Source organism: Panthera tigris, chromosome E3 (assembly GCF_018350195.1).
Source record: "Panthera tigris isolate Pti1 chromosome E3, P.tigris_Pti1_mat1.1, whole genome shotgun sequence".
Classification (NCBI taxonomy): domain Eukaryota; kingdom Metazoa; phylum Chordata; class Mammalia; order Carnivora; family Felidae; genus Panthera; species Panthera tigris.
The window spans coordinates 41,203,677-41,227,541 of NC_056675.1; the positions used below are offsets into that span (position 1 = coordinate 41,203,677).

The following is a 23,865-nucleotide window of genomic DNA, read 5'->3' on the forward strand; positions in this document are numbered from 1 at the left end:
GTCGGAGAGGCGAGGCGTACCCGGTGAGGCGTGTGCGTGGGGCGTGTCCGCGAGGGTGTCGGCGGGGCGTGTCGGAGAGGCGAGGCGTACCCGGTGAGGCGTGTGCGTGGGGCGTGTCCGCGAGGCATGTCCGCGAGGGTGTCGGTGGGGCGTGCGCGTGAGGCGTGTCCGTGAGGGTGCCGGTTGGGCGTGTCGGAGAGGCGAGGCGTACCCGGTGAGGCGTGGGCGTGGGGCGTGTCCGTGAGGCGTGGGGCGCATGAGGTGTCTGCCAGGCGGGCAGTGGCGGGGGACGGGGGAGGGGGGGGACGTCCAGGCGTCAAAGACGTCGGCACGCAGGGTCCCACGTGGGGGGCAGAGGACTCGGGCGCAGACTCGGGGGTCTTCGGAGGAGACCGTGGGGAACGCCGTCTGTGCGCCGGCAGGACAAGGATGGCCGAGTGCTGCAGTGGGGAGGGCGGGCCCTTGGTGCCGCTCGGCAACTCCTGGCCAGGCCCGAGTCCCAGGGAGCCTGGCGTGGGTCAGGGCCCCAGAGCGATCGGAGGCACGAGTCCGCGGAGCGAGATGCCCCCCAGCGCGGGCCTCTCCCGGAGCCCGCGCCAACCCCTGCCCCCCGGCCCCGGGACCTGCGGGGGTGGGGGATGGGGGGTGGGCGGGGGTCCCTCCCGCTCAGGCTCCTCCGGCACTGCTGCGGGCGGCGCCCGGCCCTGCGCCACTCCCGGGGATTCTCGTCCGTGGACTTGCCGCCGCAACCCTGCGGGGCCTGAGGCTGTGCAGACTGGGCGGCTTCTCTCCGCAACGAGGGGCCTGCTCCGTGGCGGAGGGCGCCCCCCGCGTTGTCCCTCCCAGGCTCCTGTCTGTGCGGCTGGGAAACGGGGCTTTCCATTACCTACGTGCACACAGGAGGTTCCCGCAGGATTCTCGGATAACCGCCCTCACCTCGGTTCCAGAGCTGTGTCTCCCTGAAGCCCCCCCCCTCCCCCCCCCCCCCCCCCCCCCCCCCGCCCAGGCTCCTGCTGCCTGCACAGCTGCCCTCGGAGTACACAGGGGTGCTCAGGGGACCCTGCCTGTCCTGCGGGGGGCATATCCACGTCCACAGGCTGGGTTCCTGACTTGAACCGGAGAGACCAGGGAGGGGTCTTCAAACCTGAGCTGCACTTACAGGCCCAGAAGCAAAGCTCCTCGTGCCCCCACTGCTGATCTGGACGGGAACCGGGTGGAGGGTCCTCCACCTCTTCCGTGATCCAGCAGCCTGACCAGCACCAAATCCCCTTCACCCCTTTGGAGCAGACACACGTGAGGCGGCGCGTGCTCTCAGACAGTGCAAATCATTTATTCCGGCTTCTTCCGGTGGTACTCAGGGTCATCAGGGCACACTGAGCCCCACACAGCACCGCGGTAGGCCTGGGGCACAGCAAGGCACAGAGGTGAGTCCTGCATCAGGTGACACTGCCGGCCGAGGACTTCCGAGCACCAGGAGGAGGCCAGGCACTGGCCAGGAGTGTGGGCACCCCCGAGGGACAAGCAGCTCCAGTGTGTGTTGAGGGGGTACAGACTGACTCCAGTGTGGGCCTTACGGCCGGTTTCTCGTGACATTCACAGCACAGGGGTGAAAATGCCCCTCAGCGCATCCATGAGCAGCAGGCCAGCCTCACGGCTCCAAGGCATCCCGTTCCTCACGGGCCTGTCAAAGGGGCCCCCAGGGCAAGTGTCCACCAACCCCACCAGAGTCTACCCCCCCTTTGCTCTGAGAAAGGCCAGAAGCTGGAATGGCCGCAGGGCCCGGCTGTTGCCCGGAGGCCACCGCAGGCCCCAGGGAGATGTGCAGACAGGGTGGGTGCAGATGGGACGAGGGAGGGGACTTCTGTAGGCTGGGGCTCTTCCCAAAGCCCCGGCCCCTCCAGCCAGGTGTGGACAAGTGAGAGTGGTGCTGTAGGGCCCAGCTGTGCCCAAGGCAGCCCAGAGAGGCCACGGTGAGGGCAGCCGGCCACGAGTAGGACCCCAGTGGGGCAGAGCGAGGACCTGCGGGGACGTGGTGTGCGGCGCGCGAGGGAGAGGCCCGGCCATCCCCTCACCCACGCATGTCCCTGGGCACGATGGAGACGAGGGGGGTCAGCGTGCAAACCGAGCGAAAGACCGATGTCCCACGGTGTTTAATCTCAGCAGCTGGAGCGCCTCGCACCTCGCTGGCCACCAGGCGCCTAGGCCTCGCTGCGGTACCGCAGGCGGGAGAACCGGTCCCGGACCGCCTGGTCACTGTCGGGCCCGCCCTCGGCCAGGCGAACCACCCTACCGCTCGGGACGAGGTCCCGCACCTTGTGCTTGGCTACAGAGACCACGCCAGGAGCGTCTTGGCGAGCGGGGCCCGTCAGGAGGACGTAGGCAGCGTGGCGGCTTGGCTCAAACAGGACCGCTACAGGAGACACAGCCGTCGCGGCAATCAGGACCAGCCAGAGGAGACCCGACAGGACGCAGGCCCTCGGCCCACACGAGGCCGCGCTCACCTTGGAAGGCAACGATGTTGGCGGAGATGTTGGCCAGCTCCAGCAGGACGCCGGGCACGGTGGGGTGGAACATGTACAGGCTGTGCCGGGTGTCTCCGGGCTCCTAGAGCAAGAAACGGCAATGGAGCGTGAAGCCGATGAGGCCCATGGCTGTCACCAGCGCCAGATCGGAGAAACTAAGCGTCCTTGGCTCACTGCCGGGCCATGCTGTGCCTGCCGTCACAGGACACCGTGACAGAGTGACCCTGCCCAGAGCCGTGTCCACAGGGTCCTCCACTCTGCACCCACCTTCCATTCCTTTTCTTCTGACCTGACCCTGATCCTTCTCAGGAACGCTCTGGTTGGAAATCTGCGCCTGCCCTCCTAGACGTACCCCCGCTTCTTCCCCAATCCCCGTCACCTGCTTGAGGCTGACCTCGGCCCTGGCCTCCTTTGTGGCCCACCCACTGTCCCATGGCTTCTATTTATGTGTGCACATGCAGCCACCCATTTAGCTCCCGGGTGCCTCAAGGCAGCACCCAAGCCTGGCCTCTGGTCTCTGGCCCTGGCATGGGCGTGTCCCCTCTGCGCCTGCCCCACCTGTACTGTCTGGTTGGTGCCCATCAGCTCGTGGAGACCCCAGAAGAAGAAGGCTGAGCGGTGGTCTGCGGTTGGCAGGCTGGCGGACTGCGGGTCCCCGGGGAGGCCCGGGAGGGCCTGATTCCACAGGACGGCCCCTGTGCTGAGGTCCAGGAGCAGGATCTAGGGTGGGAGGGGGACAGTGTAGAGGGTTGCAGGTGGGGCTTGCACAGGCCCACGGGCCCCAGCTAGGCCAGCCCCGGAGGAGCTACTCCCCGAGGGCCACCAAGGTATCTCGCTGAGGCCTCTCCTGTTCCGGCTCAGTCTTCCAGAACGGCCCCGTGGGCTGTGCAGACTAATGTCCCTCAACTATGAACAAAGGTGGGGCCTCGAAAGCAGGTGCAGCCAACCTGTCTGTCAATGCCGGTTCCATTTTCAATGACCACAGCCAAGGTGTCAGGTTTGTAGTAGCCAAGGATGGGTCTTCTGCAAGAAGACAGGGCAGGAGAGCTCGCACAGGACCTCTGTGAGGAAATACCTGGGAACTGGTATACCCCCCGATCTTCCCCTTGGGCACACCTGCCCACACCAGGCCAGCATGGAGGCTGGGCCAGGGCTGAAAGGACTGCACCGGCTCCTCCAGTGCAAGAGGGGTGACACGGTGTCACCAGGTGATGGGCAAGAGGCTTTGGGCAGAAGCACACAGGCGTTCCCCCACCAACAGCAGGCCTCGTCCCAGGGCTGCAACCAAGGGACAGGCTGAGCGTGCCCGGCCTGCAATCGCTGCGCGGTTCCTGGAGAAAGACGCTGTACCTCAGGACCCGGGCTGCGCTGAAGATCCACCTGGGTGCCAGCTCCTGCCCGTCCAACAGCACACAGGCTTCTGAACTCACAAGGAGGAGGTCCTCACCCACTTTCCCTGGAACGGTCATCAGGTAGCGGATGGCTCCAGGGCTAAGGGAGGAGAGAGCCAGAGGCATGCGGCTGGGACACAGAGGTAGGCAGGACCCACCCCCAAGGGCTGCTGGCTGGGCTGAGTCTCTCCAGCTCCCGGCTCAGCCCACGCTCCCTGCTTCTCTGGTTTAAGAGGAGTCAAGACCCTGGCTGTGTACAGAGACGAGGGTGAGCCCACTGTCGGGGACCTACCTTCCCATTGGCCTTTTCTGAGCTGCTGTAGGCCCGCTTCCCGAGCCTGAGCCCAGGGCAGCCCTGGAGCCCAGCACCAGGCAGGGCCTCGCCCCTTGGCCTGCTCGACGGCTCCAAGCACTGGGACGGGACCACCTGTGCCATCCGCCACCCAGACCAACCTGTGCCAAAGCAGCCCGTGGGTGCTGGCGTTGAGCATGCCCTCCCACAGCGGGTCTCTCTTCAGTGGGCTCCCTCTCCCGGTCACCGTCTCATGGAGACCCTTCACAGAGCGACCACAGAGGGAGCTTGCTGTTGGAAACACAGAAGTGCCTCGAGTTGCTGCTGGCAGGAAGGAGTCCCCTCACGAGCCCTGCTGCCGGGACACAGGTGTCCTCCTTGAGCCTTGGGCGCGGAGACCCTCTGGTTTCTGAGCCTGTCAGTGACCAACTCGTGTCTCTCCTGTAAGGGTAGGAGTTGATATGCCTCCCCACGGTCCCAACCCCACCCCCAATCTGCTTTCTCAGAGGGGCGTGGCTTCCGTGAGAGGGACAGTCCTGGAAACGGCAGGCACGACATACCGCAAGGGAAAAGGATGTAGTGAGCACCCATCCTGGTGACATGGAGGAGGGAGCCACTGGTCCCACCCACACCAAGGCTGCCTCGGTGGCCAATCTGGTGACCAGTGCTGCCTGAATAGATGTAGCCGCTAACCTGTAACACAGAGGAGAGGGGGGTAAAACCCTCCTGGGAGACGCTGGCAGCCCCATGCCAGCCTACAGGGCCCCACCCCCCAGGCTGCACTGGTCCAAATGGCTCTGCCATTCTTGGGAAGGCCCAGAGGCTGCCCAACAGGGACAGAGCCGCCCCAGCCTGCCAGTCGGCAGGTGCCAAGAGCACAGGGCCCTGAGTGAGGCCCCTGACCGATGGTCAGACCCAAGTTCTGCCAAGAAGTGAAAGCGGACCAAGGGCAGAGAAGAGGCCTGACGGCGAGTGGGCCGCGGTGAGCCAGCTGGTGGGGGGAGCGGTACCTCCTTCTCCTCCTGGGTGAGAACCAGCAGGTCTGGGGCCCCGTCAGCATCGACGTCGGGCAGTCGGAGTAAAGAGCTCAGGATGGAAGCATTCCCTCCAAAGCTGCTGGGGTGGCTCCACAGGGTCTCCCCTAAAACCAAACACGTCGCTTGAGCGCTGGCCTCCAAACCCCCTTCTGCCTCGTGCTGGCAGTCGCACAGCACCCGCACGGAGAAATGGAAACGCCCGCCAGTGGGAAGCCAAAGGCACGTGCAGCGTGCGCACCACTGGCTGTCCAAGGTGCGGTCACGCACCAGGGTGTCAGCAGCATTGTTTCTGGAACCAAAGAGCTCCGTCTTGCTTTGTTTGTCATCCATGTCTTCTCACGTTTGGTTCTAGAACATCTGAAGGCCCATCCTGACCCTCCCGCCTGGATGGACAGGGCTTGACCTCGACACTTCCCAAGCGCCTCAGGACCCCGACTACCGCTGGGATCACAGGTGGACCCTTGGCCTCCATGAAGGCGCCTGCGCACAGGAGGCAGAGAAGGAAGGTGCGTGTTTATGGCTGGACCCACAGAAGCCCAGCTCTGACAGAACAGCTTCTTTCTTACCCAGGTACAATCTTGTCCACGCTCTTTCTTAAGACGAATTCCTCTGTTCTTAAAGTTTTCCAGGCTGCTCTTTGTTTTCCTCTATACCCTCAAAACCACAACTGGTAAGGGAAATGCTAATGCTCAGCACATCTAGTGTCAAGGCGCAGAATTCCAGAAGACCCCGGTGAGGGATGGGGCTAACCACAGCATGTTACATCAAGGCCCGGGTACAGACACCGTGCATCCAGAGCCCTGGGAGGCCAGGACCTCCCCTGTGGGCTCAACCCAGGCGCTGGCCTGGGTGCTGCGAAGGGCAGCCCCTCTGAGCTCCCCGTCTCTGCTGGCCTGGCAGACTGAACCAGGAGGTGCCAAGACAGGGTGAAACGTGACGGCTACATCAGGGTAGCAGGGCATGACTGCCAGGAGGCGGTGTCCCCACGGAGGCTCCCTCCCACTCCGGGAACCGTCTCCCCTATCGCGCCCACTGGCCCCGAGAACACGGCTGAACCTCCTGAGGGCTGCCTGGTGTGGGACCTCCCGTGTGGAGCCGCCTACCTGTGAACACGTCCACAGCGACGAAGGAACTGGGTCTGCCCACGAGGATGCAGGCAGACGATGTCCTGCCGCCCTGTGGCTGTGGGACAGCACACTGCACAAGGGCGCCGTCCTGGGCTGCGGGCCTCTCCCAGAGCACACTGCCATTGGCCCCTGACACAGCGGCCACAAAGGTGCAGGGGGAAGAAAAGCCTGGAGGGGAGAGACCCAACTCTGTGGGGCGCGACAGGCCCTCTTCCCCACACCCCACTCCCGGGCCCAGGCCGCTACCACTGGGCTCACGGGGACCCTAGTGCTGGCCCCATGGGGTCAGGAGCCGCACGGAGGACAGGGTGCTGGGACCAGGGCTGCCCCCTCGTCTCCTCCGAGTCCTGCTGGGAAGTAAGGGCAACGTGCCGGGTTACAGAAACGCCACCATCTGTTTTCCTCAAAGGTGGCAAAGGGGGGAGGATCCCTCCACCCACAGCAAGTTCCTCCTTTTTCAGATAAAAACAGTTACCTTCGTCAGCGCAGGACAGGTTGGAATTGTTGCTGCTGTTGGTATTTTTATACAGAAAGAGAACGTCTTGGATCCTGTCCCTGTTTATGTCTTCTGTAGCCAGAAAGTCATAGGTGACTGAGAAAGAAAACCACAGAGTATACTCCTCAGGCCGTGCCCGGTGTAAAGGCCAGGCCAAGTCTGACATGACTCACTTCTTTTTTTTTTTTTTTTTTTTTTTAATTTTTCTTTTTTTTCCTAAGTCATCTCTACGCACAACATGGGCTGGGGCTTGAACTTACAACCCTAAGATCAAGAGTCGCACACCTTCCAACCGAGCCAGCTGCACGCCCCTGGCTCAACCTACTTCTGTGCTCCCTGAGGCTTGGCGCCAGTTAGCACCTGCCAGCGTGAGGCCGCCACAAGAGCAGCGGCTTCTTCCGAGCACACGTGTCCTTCACGAACACGACGGATGAAATGTCAGGCAGCAGCAGGACGCTGGGGTGCACAAATGTGTCCTCTGAACACCTTTTATTCAGGAAGGAATCCCTCCCGACGTCAGTCTGGGGTCCAGGAGTCCGCACCCCACTACTCGTAAGGGTCTACGTCTTCCCTTCGTTCAAGGACTCAAACCAAACACCAAAAGAATGAAGCTGGGCCCTTCTCCTACACCAGGTACAAAAATGAACTCCAAACCTCCAAACGGATCAAAGACCTAAACTTAAGAGCTTCCTAGAAGAAAATATAGAGAAAAGTCTTCATGACACTGGATTTGGTAATGATTTCTTGGATGTGACACCAAAGGCACAGGCAACAAAAGAAAAATTACACAAATTGGAGTTCATCCAAATTTAGAACTTCTGTGCATCAAAGGACACTGTCAAGAGTGTGAAAAGACAACCCACAGAGTGCGAGAGAATATTTGAAAATCAGATATCTGATGAGGGACTGATACCCGGGAGAGAGAACTCCTGTCACTCCACAACCCAGTGCAAAAACAGGCAAAGGACTCAAAGAGACGTGTCTCCTAAGAAGAGAGAGAAATGGCCATGGCACCCGAAAGATGCTCAACATCACCAGCAATTAGGGAAATTAAATCAAAACCATAAGGAGACACTACCTCATACTTATACCCAAAATAACTGACAACAGGGACTCAATTCCCACACAGCCAAGTTCACTGCATTACTCACAGCAGCCACCAGGTGGAAACATGCCAAGTGTCCACCAAGAGAAGAAGGGATAAACCAGATGCAGTCCACACACAGTATATAAGATTCTCCCATAAAATGGAAGGAGATTCTGACACCTGTTACGACACGGACAAGCTCGAAGGGCATTAGACTCCGTGAAAGCAGCCAGATACAAAAGGGAAAATGCTGTATGTACAGAGTTTCTGTTGAGATGATTAGAACTTCTGGAAAGGGGCACCTGGGTGGCTCTGTTGGTTAAGTGTCTGACTTAGGCTCAGGTCATAATCTCAAGGTTTGTGATCATGCCAGCAATGTGGAACCTGCTTGGGATTCTGTCTCTCTCTTTCCCTCTTCCCTTCCCCTGCTCGCATGCTCGCTCTCTCTCTTGCTCTCTCTCTCTCTCTCAAGATAAATAAACTTCAGGGGGAAAAGTGGACTAGAGACCTAAGTTGAAGAGCTAAAACTATAAAGTTTCTAAAAGAAAATACAGGGAAAAAAAATCTTCACGGCTTTAAATTAGGCAGAGTTCTTGGCACCAAAAGCATGATCCATAATAAAAAATATACACCTGACTACATCAAAATTTACATCTTTTGTGCTTTGGAAGACACCTTCACAAAAGTGCAAAGACAAGCCACAGACTGGTTGCAAATATTTGCAGATCATGTATCTCATAAAAGACTTGCATCTACAATATATAAAGAACTTGTATAACTCAAAAATTAAAAAATCCTATCTTTTAAATGAGCAAAAGATTTGAATAGACATATACCAGAGAAGATTCAAGAATGGCAGACACCCTGTGAAGAGATGCTCAGCATCGTTGGTCACAAGAGAAATTCAAACTAAAACCACGACGGGACACCACTTTATACCCTCTGCTGGAACCAGAAAGGCAGTTAACAACGAGTATTATCAAGGACGTGGAGAATCTAGAATCCTCTCCAGCCCGATATAATTATACAGCTCGACATTTGCCAGGAAAGCTAAGCATGAACTTACCATCAGCGTCAACAGTTTCACCTCTAGCAACCTCCCCGAGAGACATGAGAACACGTGTCCGTGCAAAGACTGTCCGTAAATGTTCACAGCAGCGTTAGCAAAGCCAAACGATGAACAACCCAATACCCACCAACAGGTGAACCGGTGAACGATGCGGCCCATCCCCATGGAGGAGCCCTGCTCAGCACCAGAAAGAACAGGGGGACATGCCGTGACTGACAGACTTGTCTCCGTGTGGGAGGCCAGGCTCCCAGATACAGGTCTAGTGGCTTTGTTCACGTGAAGTATCCAGGAAAGGCAAGTGTGTGGACACAGACAGCGAACAGTGGCTGCCTACGTTGGGGGAAGGGGAGTGGGGAGGACAAGAAGTCTTGTCGGGATGACGGAAATCTGCTACAACTGGAACGTGCTGATAGGTGCACAGCTGCTCTGTAAATGGACTAAAAATCACTGAGTCCTATACTGAAAACAAGCGAATCTTTTGACATATAAATTACACCTCAACAAAAGCTGCAAAAGTAAACACAGAGACATACATTATTCCTCCTTCTCAAAATTAAGCACGAAACCTGAATAAAATGGGCTGTGGGGGTTAGATGAGAAACCCCCTCTTCCGCCCCCGGCAGCGGTCACGGAGCCTCCGCGGTGCCCACTCGTGTGCGCACTGCAGGCGCCCCCACTGTGAGATGAGGCAGAGTGTCCAGAGTGGGGCTGACTCGATGGCTTTTCATAGAGGCCACGATTCCACACTGTGGATTTCATGAGACACCGAGTGTGCTGGATCCGGCTCAGCCGCCCCGCAAGTTAGCCGGAGCGCTTCAGGAGACCGGGCTCCCACATCTGCGGATTTCAGTTCACCACGGCCTCCCCTCTATCTATGCTGCCCGGTGCTCTGTTTTATTAATTTTTTAAAATTCCAAAATGTACCCAAATGGGCGGCTTTCCTTGATTGACCCAACCCATCCTTCCCAAAACGAGAGCGGGCCACCACGCTGCCAGGGTCGTGCCCCACGTTTGCCGGGAGGCTGCTCTACAGACCTTACGGTCCCAAGAAAAACCTGGACGCGGGACTGGCAGCCGCTTCGGGCTGATTCTTGCTTGCAGGCCACCCTGGACTTCAACGCTCCCCTCCGCCCACTCCCAGGCACACCTGCTGCGTTGTAGTAGACCCTCCACGTCCCCTGGGACGCGGGCCGGTCCGGACAGGGGATGATGAACGAGACCACGAACACCACAAAAAGGCAGACAAACAGTGAAAGAAAAAACGCCACTGTCCGGCAGCCGGAGAGGCCGGGCTGCCGAGGCAAGCCTTTCAGGTTGTCCTCCTTTGTCGTTTGGCTTCCCAGATTCTCCTGCAACCTCTTGTCTTCGTTCTTCAAGGGATGGATTTCAGCTTCCAAGTCCTTGCTGCCCATCATCGCGTGCACATCCCAGAGTGCCACTCCCGGTCACTGCGTCAACAAAACAGGGACAGTCAAAAGGTTGCCGCACCGGACAGCCGTCCGGGGCTCCGCTGCGTTTGGCCTCTCAGCCCGGTTGCAGCCGTGACTGCGGGCCACCGGCCCAAGAAACAAAAGCTCCGCGAATGTTTAGGGTGTCACAAATGCCACCTAAGAAAATCTTTAATTGGCGGACCGGTTGTGTGGAGCCAGCGGGCAGGGAAAACTTTCACCCCTCACACTCCAGTGTCTCCTGCCTGCTGACGCCGCGGCAAGCCCAGGGAGGGCAGGGCGGGGCCGGGGCCGCGGCTGACAATAATAAACCCATGTGTCACACGTTAACAAGCCCCGCCAGCGCGGGTCTGGGCACGCCCGACCTGCCTCCCACCAGCCTGAGGTACCGATGGAAATGGTGGCCCACGTGGGAAGGTCGGGGTAGCTTTAATTAAAAAAAAAAAAAAAAGAGAGAGGTGTGCCTGGGTGGCTCAGTCCGTTGAGCATCTAACTCTTTTTTTTTTTTTTTTTAACATTTATTTATTTTTGAGACAGAGAGAGACAGAGCATGAACGGGGGAGGGTCAGAGAGAGAGGGAGACACAGAATCTGAAACAGGCTCCAGGCTCTGAGCTGTCAGCACAGAGCCCGACGCGGGGCTCGAACCCACGAACCGTGAGATCATGACCTGAGCCGAAGTCGGATGCTTAACCGACTGAGCCACCCAGGCGCCCCGAGCATCTAACTCTTGATACCAGCTCAGGTCGTGATCTTGCAGTCATGAGATCGGGCCCGGCACCGGGCTCCACGCTGCGCGCAGAGCCTGCTTGGGATTCTCTTTGTCCCCCTCTCTCTCGCTGCCCCTCCCACTCCCGCATTCTCTCCCTGAAAATAAATAAGTAAACATTAAAAAAGAAAAGAAAAGGAAGATGACCAGTGTCGGTGAGGGTGTGGAGAACGTGGGACCCGGCGCAGCTACTGTGCAGAACAGTCTGACAGCTCCTCAGACGTCTACACAGAATTACCCTGTGATGCAGCAGTGCCACTTGTAGGTATACACCCGACAGAACCGAAAACAGACTCACATAAAAACTTGTAAACAAGCGTTCATGGCTTCGTTATTTGTAACAACCCTAATGTTCCTCAACAGATGGATGCAGCAAACGCGCGAATCCACACCATGGAATAGTATTCGGCGGTAAAAAGCGATCAGCACCGACACCTGTTGCGACATGGATGAACCTTGGAAACATCGAGGCTCCGTGAGGTGCCCAGACTCCAGACTCGGCACGTGGTATGACTCCGTTTACGTGAAATTGTTCGCAACAGGCAAACCCGTAATGGCAGGAAGGAGATGGCTGGGTACCAGGGCTGGGGACAGGCAAACAGGGGAAGACTGCTAGTGGGTACAGGGTTTCCCACTGGGGTGATAAAAACGGTGGCCATGACTGCAAAACACCGTGAATGTATTCCATGTCACTAATGGTAAGTTCTAGGTGTTAAACGTTAAGTGTATTTTACCACAATTTAAAAAGGAAACCAAACGAATCTGTGTGCATTCTCCTTAGTGCAGAGACGTGACTTTTAAGGTCTTGGAAGTCAGAAAAGGTGTGCCTGTCCAAGGTAATGAGTTGGACACGAGAGAATCAAACAATGACTCACGACCAAGGACCTCATTAAACGCAAGCAGCTGGCATGGGGTGGGGGAGTGGGGCAGGAGCGTCTGGAGGAGTAGCTAGGGAAAGAGCGGAAGCGGAACCTGGGATCAGGCCTGACCTTCGGGAAAGATCTAGATGCCGTGTCTGCAAGGGAAGGATAGTGGACGCATTTACAACACACATTCCTTTGGCAAAGGACAGAAAACCGAATGAGACATCGGAATGCTAAAATAGTCCATTTTACAAGCTCTATCCGTGACGTTCTCTTACTTCAGAGCTTCCACACACAGGGCAGGAAGCTCAGGGTCTCTGAGCTGTAGCTGCCCTTATCTGTCAGGAGCAGGGTGTCCAGCAGGGCACAGTGGGAAGGCACCCCAAGACTATGTAAGAGCGAGGCCTCCATTCAGAGTGACACAACTACTCACACCCAGCCTACAGCCCTGGGTTCCCAGACCCACCTTGTGGGAGGAGCCTCTGGACAGCCATGGGCCCGACTGCTGACCAGTCTGCCCAGGGAAACTGCTTTCAGGAGCCCAGGCGACTGAGGAGCATGAAGCCGCTGGTGACATGCTCTGGCTGAGGGACGCAGGTCCTCCCTGGCCCTGGTTCTTGGCCGTGGTTCCACCCGAGAACCACTTTCACAATCCTGATGCCACACCCCGACCACACCCCGAGTAAATCAATCTGGGCGGTGGCTCCAGGCAGGAGCTGTGGTTAAATGCTATGCAGGAGATCCCAGAGAGCAGCCAAGTGGAGCAGTACTGGCCACGAAGTCTGCCTTTCTCTGGCTCTGGTCACTCCCCTTCGCCACTGGTGACGATGAGATGTTGTCTCCTGTCTTCTGGCCCCTGAAGCAGAGGGAGACCCCACCTCCCGCTGCCAGCTTGGAGGGAAAGCACAGCAGAGGGGGAAGGACTTCTCCCTTCAACCACGTTGCTGGACGGCGTCTTCTGGGCGTTCTTTTCCTTGGAATTCTTGGTAAGCTTTAGTACAGCAAATCCAGATGCAGACCCCAGCCTGGGAGGCTGCACTGCTCCTTCCCTGATCGGTCTCTGAATCCCTAGGCTACAGGGGTCCCTAAGGCGAACAACAGAGGACAGTGGCAAACAATGATTACAGATGTCGTTTGGGGTTTTAAGTCAGCAGTAAATACACACGATACGTCTCCGAAAGGTGCAGAAGTATAAAGCTCACTCCCTTCCGCGGCCCTCAGGCTTGAGGGGAAGCGTGCTACTGGTTTCTTACGGCTCCGTCCAGAAATATTCTGTGCACTGTCAGGCATAAAGTGTGTTTTTAAAATGTGACTGGAGCAGGTGGCCTGTTCGCTCAGTTGGTTAGAAGAGCCGAGTGATAAATCCGAAAATTATGTGGAAACTAAGCCCAGACTATTCCCTTGTTTCTCCTGCATGGTTTACGTTGCTAAATGAGACCAAATGGTGCATCTCATGGCAAGAACAGAGGGAATATTGTCATTTTCTCAATGACCTGGCTTTTGATTGGGAGCCCAGCTGAAAGAACACACATTTCCCCCACACCACTGCCTGTTTCCGTGACAAGACTTAGAAGCAGAAAGGGAAAAAACCCTCCATATGGTCACCAGTAACAGGAGGTCGGGTGATGTGCCTCTTGTCGGCATCTACAACCTGGCCGTGCATCAGAGACGCGGCAACAGGAGCCCAGGGCTTCCAGAGGTGAGCTCCCCTCCCCGGAGGCTCAGCCGGGAGTAAACCATTACCGCCGTGGGCCAGGGAAGCAGCTGTAGGAGACATTTTTGTGGGAAGCGTCATTTGAAATGACAGATGTTGGCGTCTAAAACTGAACCAGCCACTAAGACATGTGCAGGGGCACAAACTGATCTGAAACTGGGGTGCCTAGAGGGCTCAATAGGTTAAGCATCCAACTCCTGATTTCGGCTTGGGTCGTGATCTCACGGTTCATGAGTTCAAGCCCCACATTGGGCCCTACACTGACAGCACAGAGCTTGCTTAGGATTCTCTCTCTCTGCCCCTCTCCAGCTCTGTCTACATAAAACAAACAAACAAACAAACAAACAGCAGCTTTCTCTGCTGTTGTTTTTAAAATGTAGACATTTGACTATTTTGACTTTTTATTTTTTTTAAAGTAATCTGTGTCTGACTTGGGGCTCTAACTCACAACCCTGAGATCAAGAGTCACACACTCCACCAACTGAGCCAACCAGGTGCCCTTAAAAACCTTTTTTTTTTTTTTTAAGTTTATTTATTTATTTTGAGGGGTTGGGGAGGCGCAGAGAGAGAGAGGGAGAGAGAGAGAATTCCAAGCAGGCTCTACACTGTCAGTGCTGAGCCCAACACAGGGCTCGAACTCATGAAACCACGAGACGATGACGTGAGCTGAAATCAAGAGTCAGATGCTTAACTGCCTGACCACGCAGGTGCCCCCTATTTTAACTTTTTAAACACATGTATCTTTCAGCAAGTGCATTGATGGGTCCATTATTGGTGATACTGGCTCAATAACCTCTTGTTATTGATTATAAGTCATTGGACTGAGATAAGCACTGTAACAGTACATGTTGTTAGTTATGAAATCATCATAAAGAGAGGGGGCTTGTGGGTGGCTCCGTCATTTGAGTGTCCGATTCTTGACTTTGGCTCAGGTCATGATCCCAGGGTCGTGGGATTGAGCCCTGCACTGTGCTCCATGCTAAGCATGGAGCCTGCTTGGGATTCTCTCTTTCTCTCTCTCCTCTGCCCCTCTCTCTGCTCATGCTCTCACTCTCTCAAAACAAAACAAAAGAAATCATAATCATAAAGAGAACATTCTGTCATGCTCCAGAACCTGTATGTACTTTGGGCCGTAAGAACTGACAGTTTTGGGGCACCTGGGTGGCTCAGTCAGGTAAGCGTCCGACTTTGGCTCAGGTCATGATCTCATGGCTCATGAGTTTGAGCCCCATGTTGGGCTCTGTGCTGACAGCTTGGAGCCTGGAGCCTGCTTTGGGTTCTGTGTCTCCCCCTCTCTCTGCCCCTCCCCTGCTCATGCTTTGTCTCTCTGTCAAAAATAGATAAACATTAAAAAATTTTAAAAAACTGATAGTTTTATAACTTTGTAAACTGCTATTTATGTGTGAAACAAAGCAGGAAAACATATTGAAAAGGGGTTATGTTTACATAGGACTTACATAATGTGTGATTTTTCTTAAATGTAAACATTTTTAGTGCATATCTGTGGACATCAAGTAAAATAATAACACAATTCTAGTGTTGTGCATGTTGTCAATGACAAAAATAAAACCAATATGATAGTTTAAAAAAAGAGAAAGATTATTAGCACCAAAATAAAAGAATTAATTTCTTTCTTCTTTTAAAAAAATTTTTTTTAACGTTTATTTATTTTTGAGACAGAGACACAGCGTGAATGGGGGAGGGTCAGAGAGAGGGAGACACAGAATCTGAAACAGGCTCCAGGCTCTGAGCTGTCGGCACAGAGCCCGACACAGGGCTTGAACTCATGGACCTCGAGATCATGACCTGAGCCGAAGTCGGCCACTTAACCGACTGAGCCACCCAGGCGCCCCATTAATTTCTTTCTTCTTAAGTCACGAGGAAGGGCACAGTCCCGCGGAGCGGCTGGACCTGGAGGTTCACGCCCTATCTGGGGCACCTTGGCTATATTACCTAGCCTCTGTGTCTGCAAGCTTCTTCCTTGCTCAAGAGATCTTAGCAAATTTAGATAGAAAGGCACTTTGTTGAAAAGAGATTGGACTGTACCCAGATTGATGGGAAGACTGGAGAACCACATTCAGGACATGAGTGGACATCCAGGGACACCAGGTCCCCAAGACCGCAATGAGACCACGGCCACGGGAGCGGTCCAGCTGGGATAAGGCTCCCTGGCCCCTGGACACTGCATGGCCCCTCACCGTGGGCTCCTGCCAAGACAGGCTGGGCACCCCTCAAACCATCGGCTCTGCACGTCTCAGGCTGGGCTTTCCACCATCGCAGGTGCCCTTCCCCTCCCCCATGCCTTCGCCCGGGCCCCAGAGAGGCCTGGAGAGGGCAGCAGGCACACACAGCACAAAGTCCTACAGAAAAAGAGAACAAATGGTATCCGGAAGGAAAAACTTCTTTCAAATGTGGAGAAGTAACACAAAAACGTTACATGTGGGCTACCTAGTCCTAGGCTGAGCCACCTCGTTGCCTGACGACATTGTTACACTGTGAGCAACACCAAGGCCTCACCTTGAGCAAAGGGTTACAAGGGTTATGTTTATACTGGGATCAATAATAAACAGTCGTGAAAAGTGAGATTTAAATTCTGCCTTGTGACGTCTTTGAAAATTCAAAAGGCTTCGTATGGAACGGGTGTCGGTAGGGCTGGGGCCAATGCAGAGGAAACACAAGCAGCTATGAATGGAGGGTTCAAGTGCAGGGTGACGGGACCACCTGGCTGGAATGTCCCGGGACATTCCAACCCCAATCCTTTATGACTCGAGGCTGAACCGGCTCCAGCTGCCATCTCTGTAAGAGCAAGCAGTCGCTGAATGTTCCCGTATCAACCACCGGCTCCCTTGACTTACTCTGAACAATTTCTTTCTTCTTTTCTTAATCATTAATAGAGTTCCAAGACTTTGTCCCAGTGAAATTAAAGATACTTTATAACAAGAGCACCTGGGTGGCTCAGTGGGTTAAGTGTCCGACTGTTGAGTTCGGCTCAGGTCATGATCTCATGGTTCGTGAGATAGAGCCCCATGTCGGGCTCTGTGCTGAGAGTGCTGAGTCCGCTTGGGATTCTCTTTCTCTCTCTCCCGGCACCCCTCCACTCCCTCTCTGCCCCTCCCCCGGTTGCAGACACACACATTCTCTCTCTCTACATAAATAAACTTAAAAAAAAACCCACTTCATTAACAAATAAAAGATACCGTGATCCTTCTCTGAAGGTTTCCATTCTTTGAGAGAAAAGTAAGCAGGGACCACATACCCAACCCAATAATGTAAGTTTATTTACCTAAAAACAGCTGAGGTGGACAGATGGAGAGAGGATAACCCCACTACCAACTCTTTCAGGAAATGACAGTAAATTACATCCAGCAGCTCTTCGCCTCTAGAACCCTGGAGCTGAGCTGGGGTCTCTAGGGCACAGCACAGGCACAGCCGCCTCGTGCAGAAATTGGCTGACTACGAAGGGATGGGGGAGCAGGTATGGAGCAGTGGTCTGGGAGTCTTTTGTCCTGATGGGTCAGTTCTATATCTGGATTGTCCTGCTGGCTGCACAAATACCTACTGGTGATAAAAATTCGCAGACACACATACAAATGAGTGCATGTAAAAACTGGTGAGACGGGAGGGAGTGAGGTCTGCACCCTAGCTAAGTGCTTTGTGCCAAGGTCAATTTCCTGCTTTTGATAACTGTTCAGTTATGTAAGACCTTTGGAGGGCATGAGGACGACTCTGCATGATTTTTGTAACATTTTGTGCATCTATAATTAGTTCAAAACAAACAGTTAAAAAAAGAAAGCCTTTGGCAAGAGGGCGGGGGTCAGAGCATCATACATGCCAAGAGGAAGAGCCAGCTTCCCCACAGGCGGCCGTGGTGACGCCTCTCAGCTCCCTTACACGGAGCTCTTTTGTTCTAATGCCAGGGAAGTCTCTGTGCTTTGTTTGGTTTTGTTTTGGTGGAATGTCAACAGCATTGGAGTTCTGCGGTGCCTCTGATCCAACAGCGGAATCTCTGACCTGCCACAGTTCTCTATTTCAAGACAATGCCCTAAAAAAACAAAAACAAAAACAAAAACAAAACAAAATAATGCCCAGCTTTCTGAAAAGCACCGCAAGCAACCCTCTCCCTTCCCACAGTGGCAAAGGAAGATACGTGTAGTTCTTCAGCCTAACTCGCTTACAGAGGTTCCCCAAAACACGCAGAGCACAAAGCAAATGCCGGAGTTCGTAAGGGTCACGAAAGCCCAACAACGTAGTGACAACGTAAGTGCCCAAAGGACGCGAGTTTTCGCTGCTGAGTATCCTGTATCCTCCACCCAGCACACGAAGGCTTGCTTCAGAAAGGGGGTGTGGAAAAGAAAAGAAAGAAAGAGTGTGTGCACTCTGGAAGATTGAAATCAGGCATGAGCCAATAGCAAAAGGTTTCTCAATCCCAGTGTAATCCTAACATGACGTATGGGTGGGGTCCCAGAGTGAGTACTTTGCACTTTCCTATGACTTCTGTACACTTCTCAGTCTCTCTTGTGCAGAAGGAGAAAACTTTCAAAGGAAAGAACACAGTGTTTCTCGATGCAGTCTTACCCCAACCGGACGCCCCACCTGGTTTTCAGCCTCGTCTATACTGCATACCTGCACCCTTCCCTGACACAGACGTGCCTTCAGCCCTCCGCCACCTGGAGAACCTGCAGGGCGAACAGAGATCTTGTGGAGGATCTGGGAATACGATACAAGATTCTTCTCTGCTGGAAGCAGAGAAGCTTCCGGACTCCGCAGAGCGTGTACTCACTCTGGCCTGCCTTTAGGAGCAGGGCCAGCAGAGAAGTCTCAAAGCACCGGCAGGCAGTGCCGGGCGGGGTCTGCGTGTCACCTATGGAGCGCCGAGGGGCCCACTTAGAAGGACAAACCTCCTCCCTCCCAGCTCGGAGTCTGGGGCGCTGTGGGACACCTGGTCACAACCTAAGGAGGAGAAGTGGCTCAAAGTGCCACCCTGATCTGAACAGACTGAAAAATAAAGCGCCCAAGATTTCTCCCCAAACTATGTATGTCTATGAACTCCAGGTTTTTTTCCCTTTTTCAAAATGCAACTTCTGTTGTTAAATTCCGCATAAAGAGAGAATAAGAGGGGTGCCTGGGCGGTCAGTCATTTGAGTGTCCAACTCTTGATTTCGGCTCAGGTCACGATCTCACGGTTTGTGAGTTTGAGCCCAGGGTTGGGCCGTGTGCTGACAGCATGGAGCCTGCTTGGGATTCTCTCTCTCTCCCTCTCTCTCTCTCTGTAAAATATACATTAAAAAACCTGCTAAAGAAAAAGAGGGAATAAGAGAAACTCATTTTGCCTCTGATACCACAATGAAGCACCTGCAAACCACAAACATGGAGCAAAGCACACAAAGTGTGTTTATCAGTTTCTCATTTGCTGGCACAGACTGATGGGTTTTAAATAACCACACCCACTTAGCAGAGGCCTCTGCCAAGTCCCACCTGGGGTCAAAATGTTCACCTATATGCTAGTGAAATTAAATGTGAGAAGCAGAAGGGAAGTCCTTGGGGACTGTTCACATATGTTAGCACCAATTCAATAAATTCAAAAGGAAAACATTCCATATTTGTGTATGTGTGAGAGAGAGAAATTAAATGAACACTTTCCAGCTACCAAAATGGAATTAAGACCCTTTTATCTAGAATAAAAGCTGTTGGGCACCTGGGTGGCTCAGTCGGTCGAGCGTCCGACTTCGGCTCAGGTCACGATCTCACGGTTCGTGGATTCAAGCCCCGCGTCGGAGGCTCTGTGCTGCCAGCTCAGAGCCTGGAGCCTGCTTCGGAGTCTGTCTCCCTCTCTCTCCGCCCCTCCCCTGTTCACACTTTGTCTCTCTCTTTCAGAAATAAATAAACATTAAAAACACAAAAAGAGATCTGCATCTTTATCTCATTTGCATCCAATATTCTTTTCTGTTACTTCTAACAAGTTGCTGATGCTGAGGACAGAAAACAGAAAATGACTCACAGTATTTTTGAGACTGTCGTTGACTGGAATTTCCTCCCATAAATTCTGAGTTATCGATGGTAACTACAATCCTACTTTTTAATTTAATTTCAAGTAAAAAGCAAAGAAACGAAGAGAAATGTGAGAGATAAAAAAGAAAATGTACCGATATGAGACACATCAAGGAAGAAGGTACTCTAGGACATCCTGGAGTGACATGAACATGTCTGGTTTCTCCCACACATCACTCTCGTGGCTCCAGGGAGCCACTGTGGGTGTGTCTGTTCAAGGCCACCGTGGCGGCCACCCCTGTCCTCCACCTGAACACGGGCTTTCCATCCAGGTGCAAACTCTGATCACAGGGAAGAATGAAGTCAAACAACAGTTCAGGCAGATCATCAACATCTCAAGGGGGCAGGAAAACTACAGTATTTGCAGAAAAGGCGCCTCCTTATCCTGCAAAGGCTCTTTCTCTAGGAACAGTTTGCTGAGTCAGAGAGAAAAGAAAACTTAAATTAGAAAAGTCTCACCCTAATTGTTTTTTTAATGGACAAAGAAAGCATTAAAACTCTAGCAAGGGCTTGGGCGCCTGGGTGGCTCCGTAGGTTAAGCGCCCAACTCTTGATTTCTGCGTCAGATCTAAAAGGTAGTTTGTGCACTTGAAAAATCGTTTTAAACTAAGTAAAATTTTTGTTTAGTTTTAACTGCATGTCTTAAAGTCATAACTTTGGTTTTATAGGAGAATTTTGAGAATAACTTGGTACTACAGTTTTGTCTCTGCGAGGGAATAAGGAAGAGTGAGGGCCGCTTCCATTTGCCCATAACTTAGCACAGCCCAACGCATGCCACCCATCACTCAGGAGAGTATCTCCTTCTGCCATTACTCAGCCTCACCAGGGTGACAATTTTACAAAGGGGACATTATTTAAATCAAGGGCATCTGCAAACTTAAATAAATAAAACAAGAGGAAGAAAGTGTCCTGGCACATTAAACAATGAGAGAGAAAGAGAGAGAGAGAGAGAAATGCATTTCAGAGAGCAGAGGAGAGGCTTCGAGGGAACAGATAAGTTTTTGTTCTGTTTTGTTTTTTTTTTAATTTGAGAGAGAAAGAGAGCAAGAATGAGGCCCCGTGTGGGAGAGGAGCAGAGAGAGAGGGAGAGAGAGATTCCTAAGCAGGCTCCACACTGTCAGTGCAGAGCCCAATGAGGCGCTTGATTCCATGACCCTGGGATCATGACCTGAGTTGAAATTAAGAGTTGGATGCTCAACTGACTGAGCCACCCAGGCACCTCAGATGAGCTCTTTAAATGAAGAAAACATGTAGGGAAAACTTGGGGAAAAGCTCTGATTATAGATTGACTTTACCATCTAGCTTCACCAGTCACAGAAACTGAAAGGATCTGTAAAATGGATGGCTTAAAAGAAACTGAAAGATCACCCACCACTGTATCACTAGAATTTTTTGCTCTTAAAGTCTGGGTGGGAGTACAGTACATTCATGTGTTTCTGCTAGGGCCCTCTTGCCCTAATTCACGCTCCATTAGATTATCTTTAAAAAATTTTTCTTTTTAATGTTTATTTCTGAGAGAGAGACGCAGAGTGCAAGCAGGGAGGGGCAGAGAGAGAGGGAGACACAGAATCCGAAGCAGGCTCCAGGCTCCGAGCTGTCAGCACAGAGCCCGATGTGGGGCTCGAACTCACAAACCATGAGATCATGACCTGAGCCAAATTCGGACACTTAACCGACTGAGCCACCCAAGCACCCTCCGTTAGATTATCTTAAAGGTAAGAATCAATCATACAGAACAGAATATTCTGTATCTCATCACATATTCACTGCGCCTTTGTGCTGTCTGGCTTGTGAACTGCCTTTGCCCTCTTGGCTTGTGCTGTGACTTGACCAGGAAGGGTTACTGATTGTCAACACTTCCCATGCACTGGTCCTCCTGCCTGGGAAGCCCTGTCTCTCCAAGCCCCAGCTAGACCAGCGTCTAGCCTTAGGAAGTTCTATGTGAGCACAACTGATCCGGGTTAGCCTCCTTCCACCCCAGAGCACTCACGATGCCCCCAGGGCAGATGGAGAACCTTCTAGGGCCGGAAGGCTCTGCGGCACTCGCCGTACAAACACACGGTAGACGCAGCAAAGGTCAGTTAGATGGGATGGGAGCTCTTTGTGGGTCCCGTCCCTGGGCCAGAAGAGGCGGCAATGCAGCACGACTGTCTTCTGTATTTCACGGACCATCTCTGCAGAGGCTTCAGGGTCTGTGATCGCTAGCCAACTCTATAGCAAGTGTCCGTAAAGCTGCTTGTTAGACACACAGGTCGTTTACGAACGTCTTTCCCATTAGGGAGCCTGTGTCATGGCCAAGAGTGGGCCAAACATTCTGGCAGCAGTTCAGCATGAGGCATTTGAGAGGCACCCACAATATCCAGCTAGGCAGCATGGAATGTTTGGCTGAGCCAAGCAGAAGCCCGACAATGACAGCTACAGTGTTCTGTTGTTTACAGATGAACAAGTATTTCCTCTCTTCACCAAGTAAGCGATCTGAAAACCCAGAACAGGCCCTCACTCATAATGAGAACAAATTTTAAGGTCACAGTTCCTGGATAAAGGCAAATGTATCACAGCATATGCGGTCAGCGCGCACAAGCCTCCACACACAGGTCCCTTCCTTCAAACCGCACAGATTTTTAAAGTGATTCAGCACAGTTCACAGTGCCTCCTAAGTATAAGTTAAGGGTGAACACCTCTCTGCATTTCGGACAAGTAACTATTACACAAAATAATTTTTATAGTTTGTCCGGAAAGTAGCACGGAGCAGCCTTCTTCTTGAACTCTGAGGCAGATTTTATTTCCTTTGACTGCCACACCAGGCAGGACAAGCATTCTAATCAGTGCAAAAAAGGACCAGAGAACGGGTAAAACACACAAACATCCACTCGATAGTCGGGGCATTTCCATTTCATCCTTCTCTGCTCTGTATTTTGTCTTTAGCATGCTCTATATTTCGCTTATTATCTGTATCCTTCCGTAGAAATGGAGCTCACTGAGGGCAGGAATTCTGTTTTGTTGAGGGCCACACCCTCAGCACCTGGAACAATGCCGGGCACCCAACAGGCACTCAGTATTTGTTAATAGAAGCTGCTCTAACTGCATGCTCCCCGTGAGATCCTTCCAATGAAGGAAGTGGGGCAATCCGGTGGTGGCGTCGAAAAGACATTGCCAGCCAGTGCGTGGAGGTGAGCGCATAACACAAGCTCCTTAGCTGAAATCACACGGTTTCTAACAGCACCCGAAAGTAATTGCAATGGCCTATTCTGATACCTGATCAGTGTGCTCAAGGTCAGACTGTCACCGCCAGTCGGTTCACAGGGCAGCAAGGAACTCTTTCACAGCCGCAGTGCCCTTTTCCGTTTCAAACTGTGCTTTGCTTCTTCTGCTCAGTAAGACAGACTGGGTCAGGGTGAGTGATCTCCCCCATACAAGGGTAGATGTCAGCTGAGCTTTGGGTTACTTTGCCGGTCTAACAGGCAGGTCCCGACGAGAGGACCTAGGGGATTTCTGACTCTGGTGAGAGAATTCTCACGCCCATTCTGTTTTCGTCTTTTTAATTATATTCAGGCAACCGATGCAGCACCCTCAGTAACACAAACAGTAAAGGCTGGCTTACTTACTGTGCAGCCAACGTGGGACGGGCAGTTTCTTACTGGGAGCAAATCTTGTCTTTGGGAAAACTGGGGCTGGAGCTGACGGCCACTGAAGCCCGGGCTGCGGGAGTCGGACCTGCTGACCCGCTGGGGGGAGGACTGGAGGGCTGGCTGGCTCCGGCGGCAGCCTTTCCACCCACACCGCTGCACGAACACGCGTGGGCCCGATGCTGAGAGAGGCGGGCCACAGCGTGGGCAGGGTCCCTCTGGGCTGCAGTCTCTCGGGGCCCGATCGCCGAGGCGGAGAGATGCGATCGCGAGCGAAGAGGCGGGGCCCCGCGCGAGCCCCACCGCGCGCACGCGCGAGGAGGACGAGGCCGCGCTCACTCACCTGCTGGCGCACTCCTCAGTCCCGCCCCCGGACG

The 23,865-nt window shown here is 53.6% G+C and overlaps 1 protein-coding gene and 1 long non-coding RNA gene across 7 annotated transcripts; one reads left to right on the forward strand and one right to left on the reverse strand.

Moving 5' to 3' along the window:
* The first annotated feature begins 103 nt into the window (after positions 1-103).
* Positions 104-14,034, forward strand: LOC122234735. Of its 2 annotated transcripts, XR_006212662.1 has the most exons (4): positions 104-214; positions 5,595-5,748; positions 11,601-11,744; positions 12,963-14,034. It is a non-coding gene; the product is annotated as an uncharacterized LOC122234735 (long non-coding RNA). The 2 variants fall into 2 exon arrangements; XR_006212661.1 differs by lacking the exon at positions 12,963-14,034 and having other exon boundaries at positions 11,601-12,956.
* FAM234A (family with sequence similarity 234 member A) lies at positions 1,307-23,865 on the reverse strand. 5 transcript variants are annotated; one of them, XM_042972281.1, is made up of 13 exons: positions 23,468-23,486; positions 23,118-23,229; positions 10,169-10,469; positions 6,845-6,961; positions 6,346-6,537; positions 5,216-5,346; positions 4,766-4,898; positions 4,367-4,496; positions 3,873-4,013; positions 3,470-3,545; positions 3,081-3,242; positions 2,502-2,604; positions 1,307-2,410 (listed from the first exon to the last, which is right to left on the reverse strand). In XM_042972281.1, exons 3-13 carry the CDS (start codon positions 10,434-10,436, stop codon positions 2,199-2,201), a joined length of 1,665 nt encoding a protein of 554 aa, XP_042828215.1. In that variant the 5' UTR covers positions 10,437-10,469; positions 23,118-23,229; positions 23,468-23,486; the 3' UTR covers positions 1,307-2,198. The 5 variants fall into 5 exon arrangements, with proteins under 5 accessions (XP_042828215.1, XP_042828217.1, XP_042828213.1 ...); XM_042972283.1 differs by lacking the exons at positions 23,118-23,229; positions 23,468-23,486 and adding an exon at positions 23,832-23,865; XM_042972279.1 differs by lacking the exon at positions 23,118-23,229 and having other exon boundaries at positions 23,468-23,557.

Excerpts from the sequence above, each read along its gene's own strand:
- FAM234A (XM_042972283.1), bottom strand. The coding sequence starts at position 10,436 with ATGATGGGCAGCAAGGACTTGGAAGCTGAAATCCATCCCTTGAAGAAC. Across the intron at positions 5,347-6,345 it reads CGCTGTGGACGTGTTCACAG|GGGAGACCCTGTGGAGCCAC; the intron begins GTAGGCGGCTCC and ends GTTTGGTTTTAG. Across the intron at positions 4,497-4,765 it reads CTACATCCTTTTCCCTTGCG|CAAGCTCCCTCTGTGGTCGC; the intron begins GTATGTCGTGCC and ends TGTTTCCAACAG.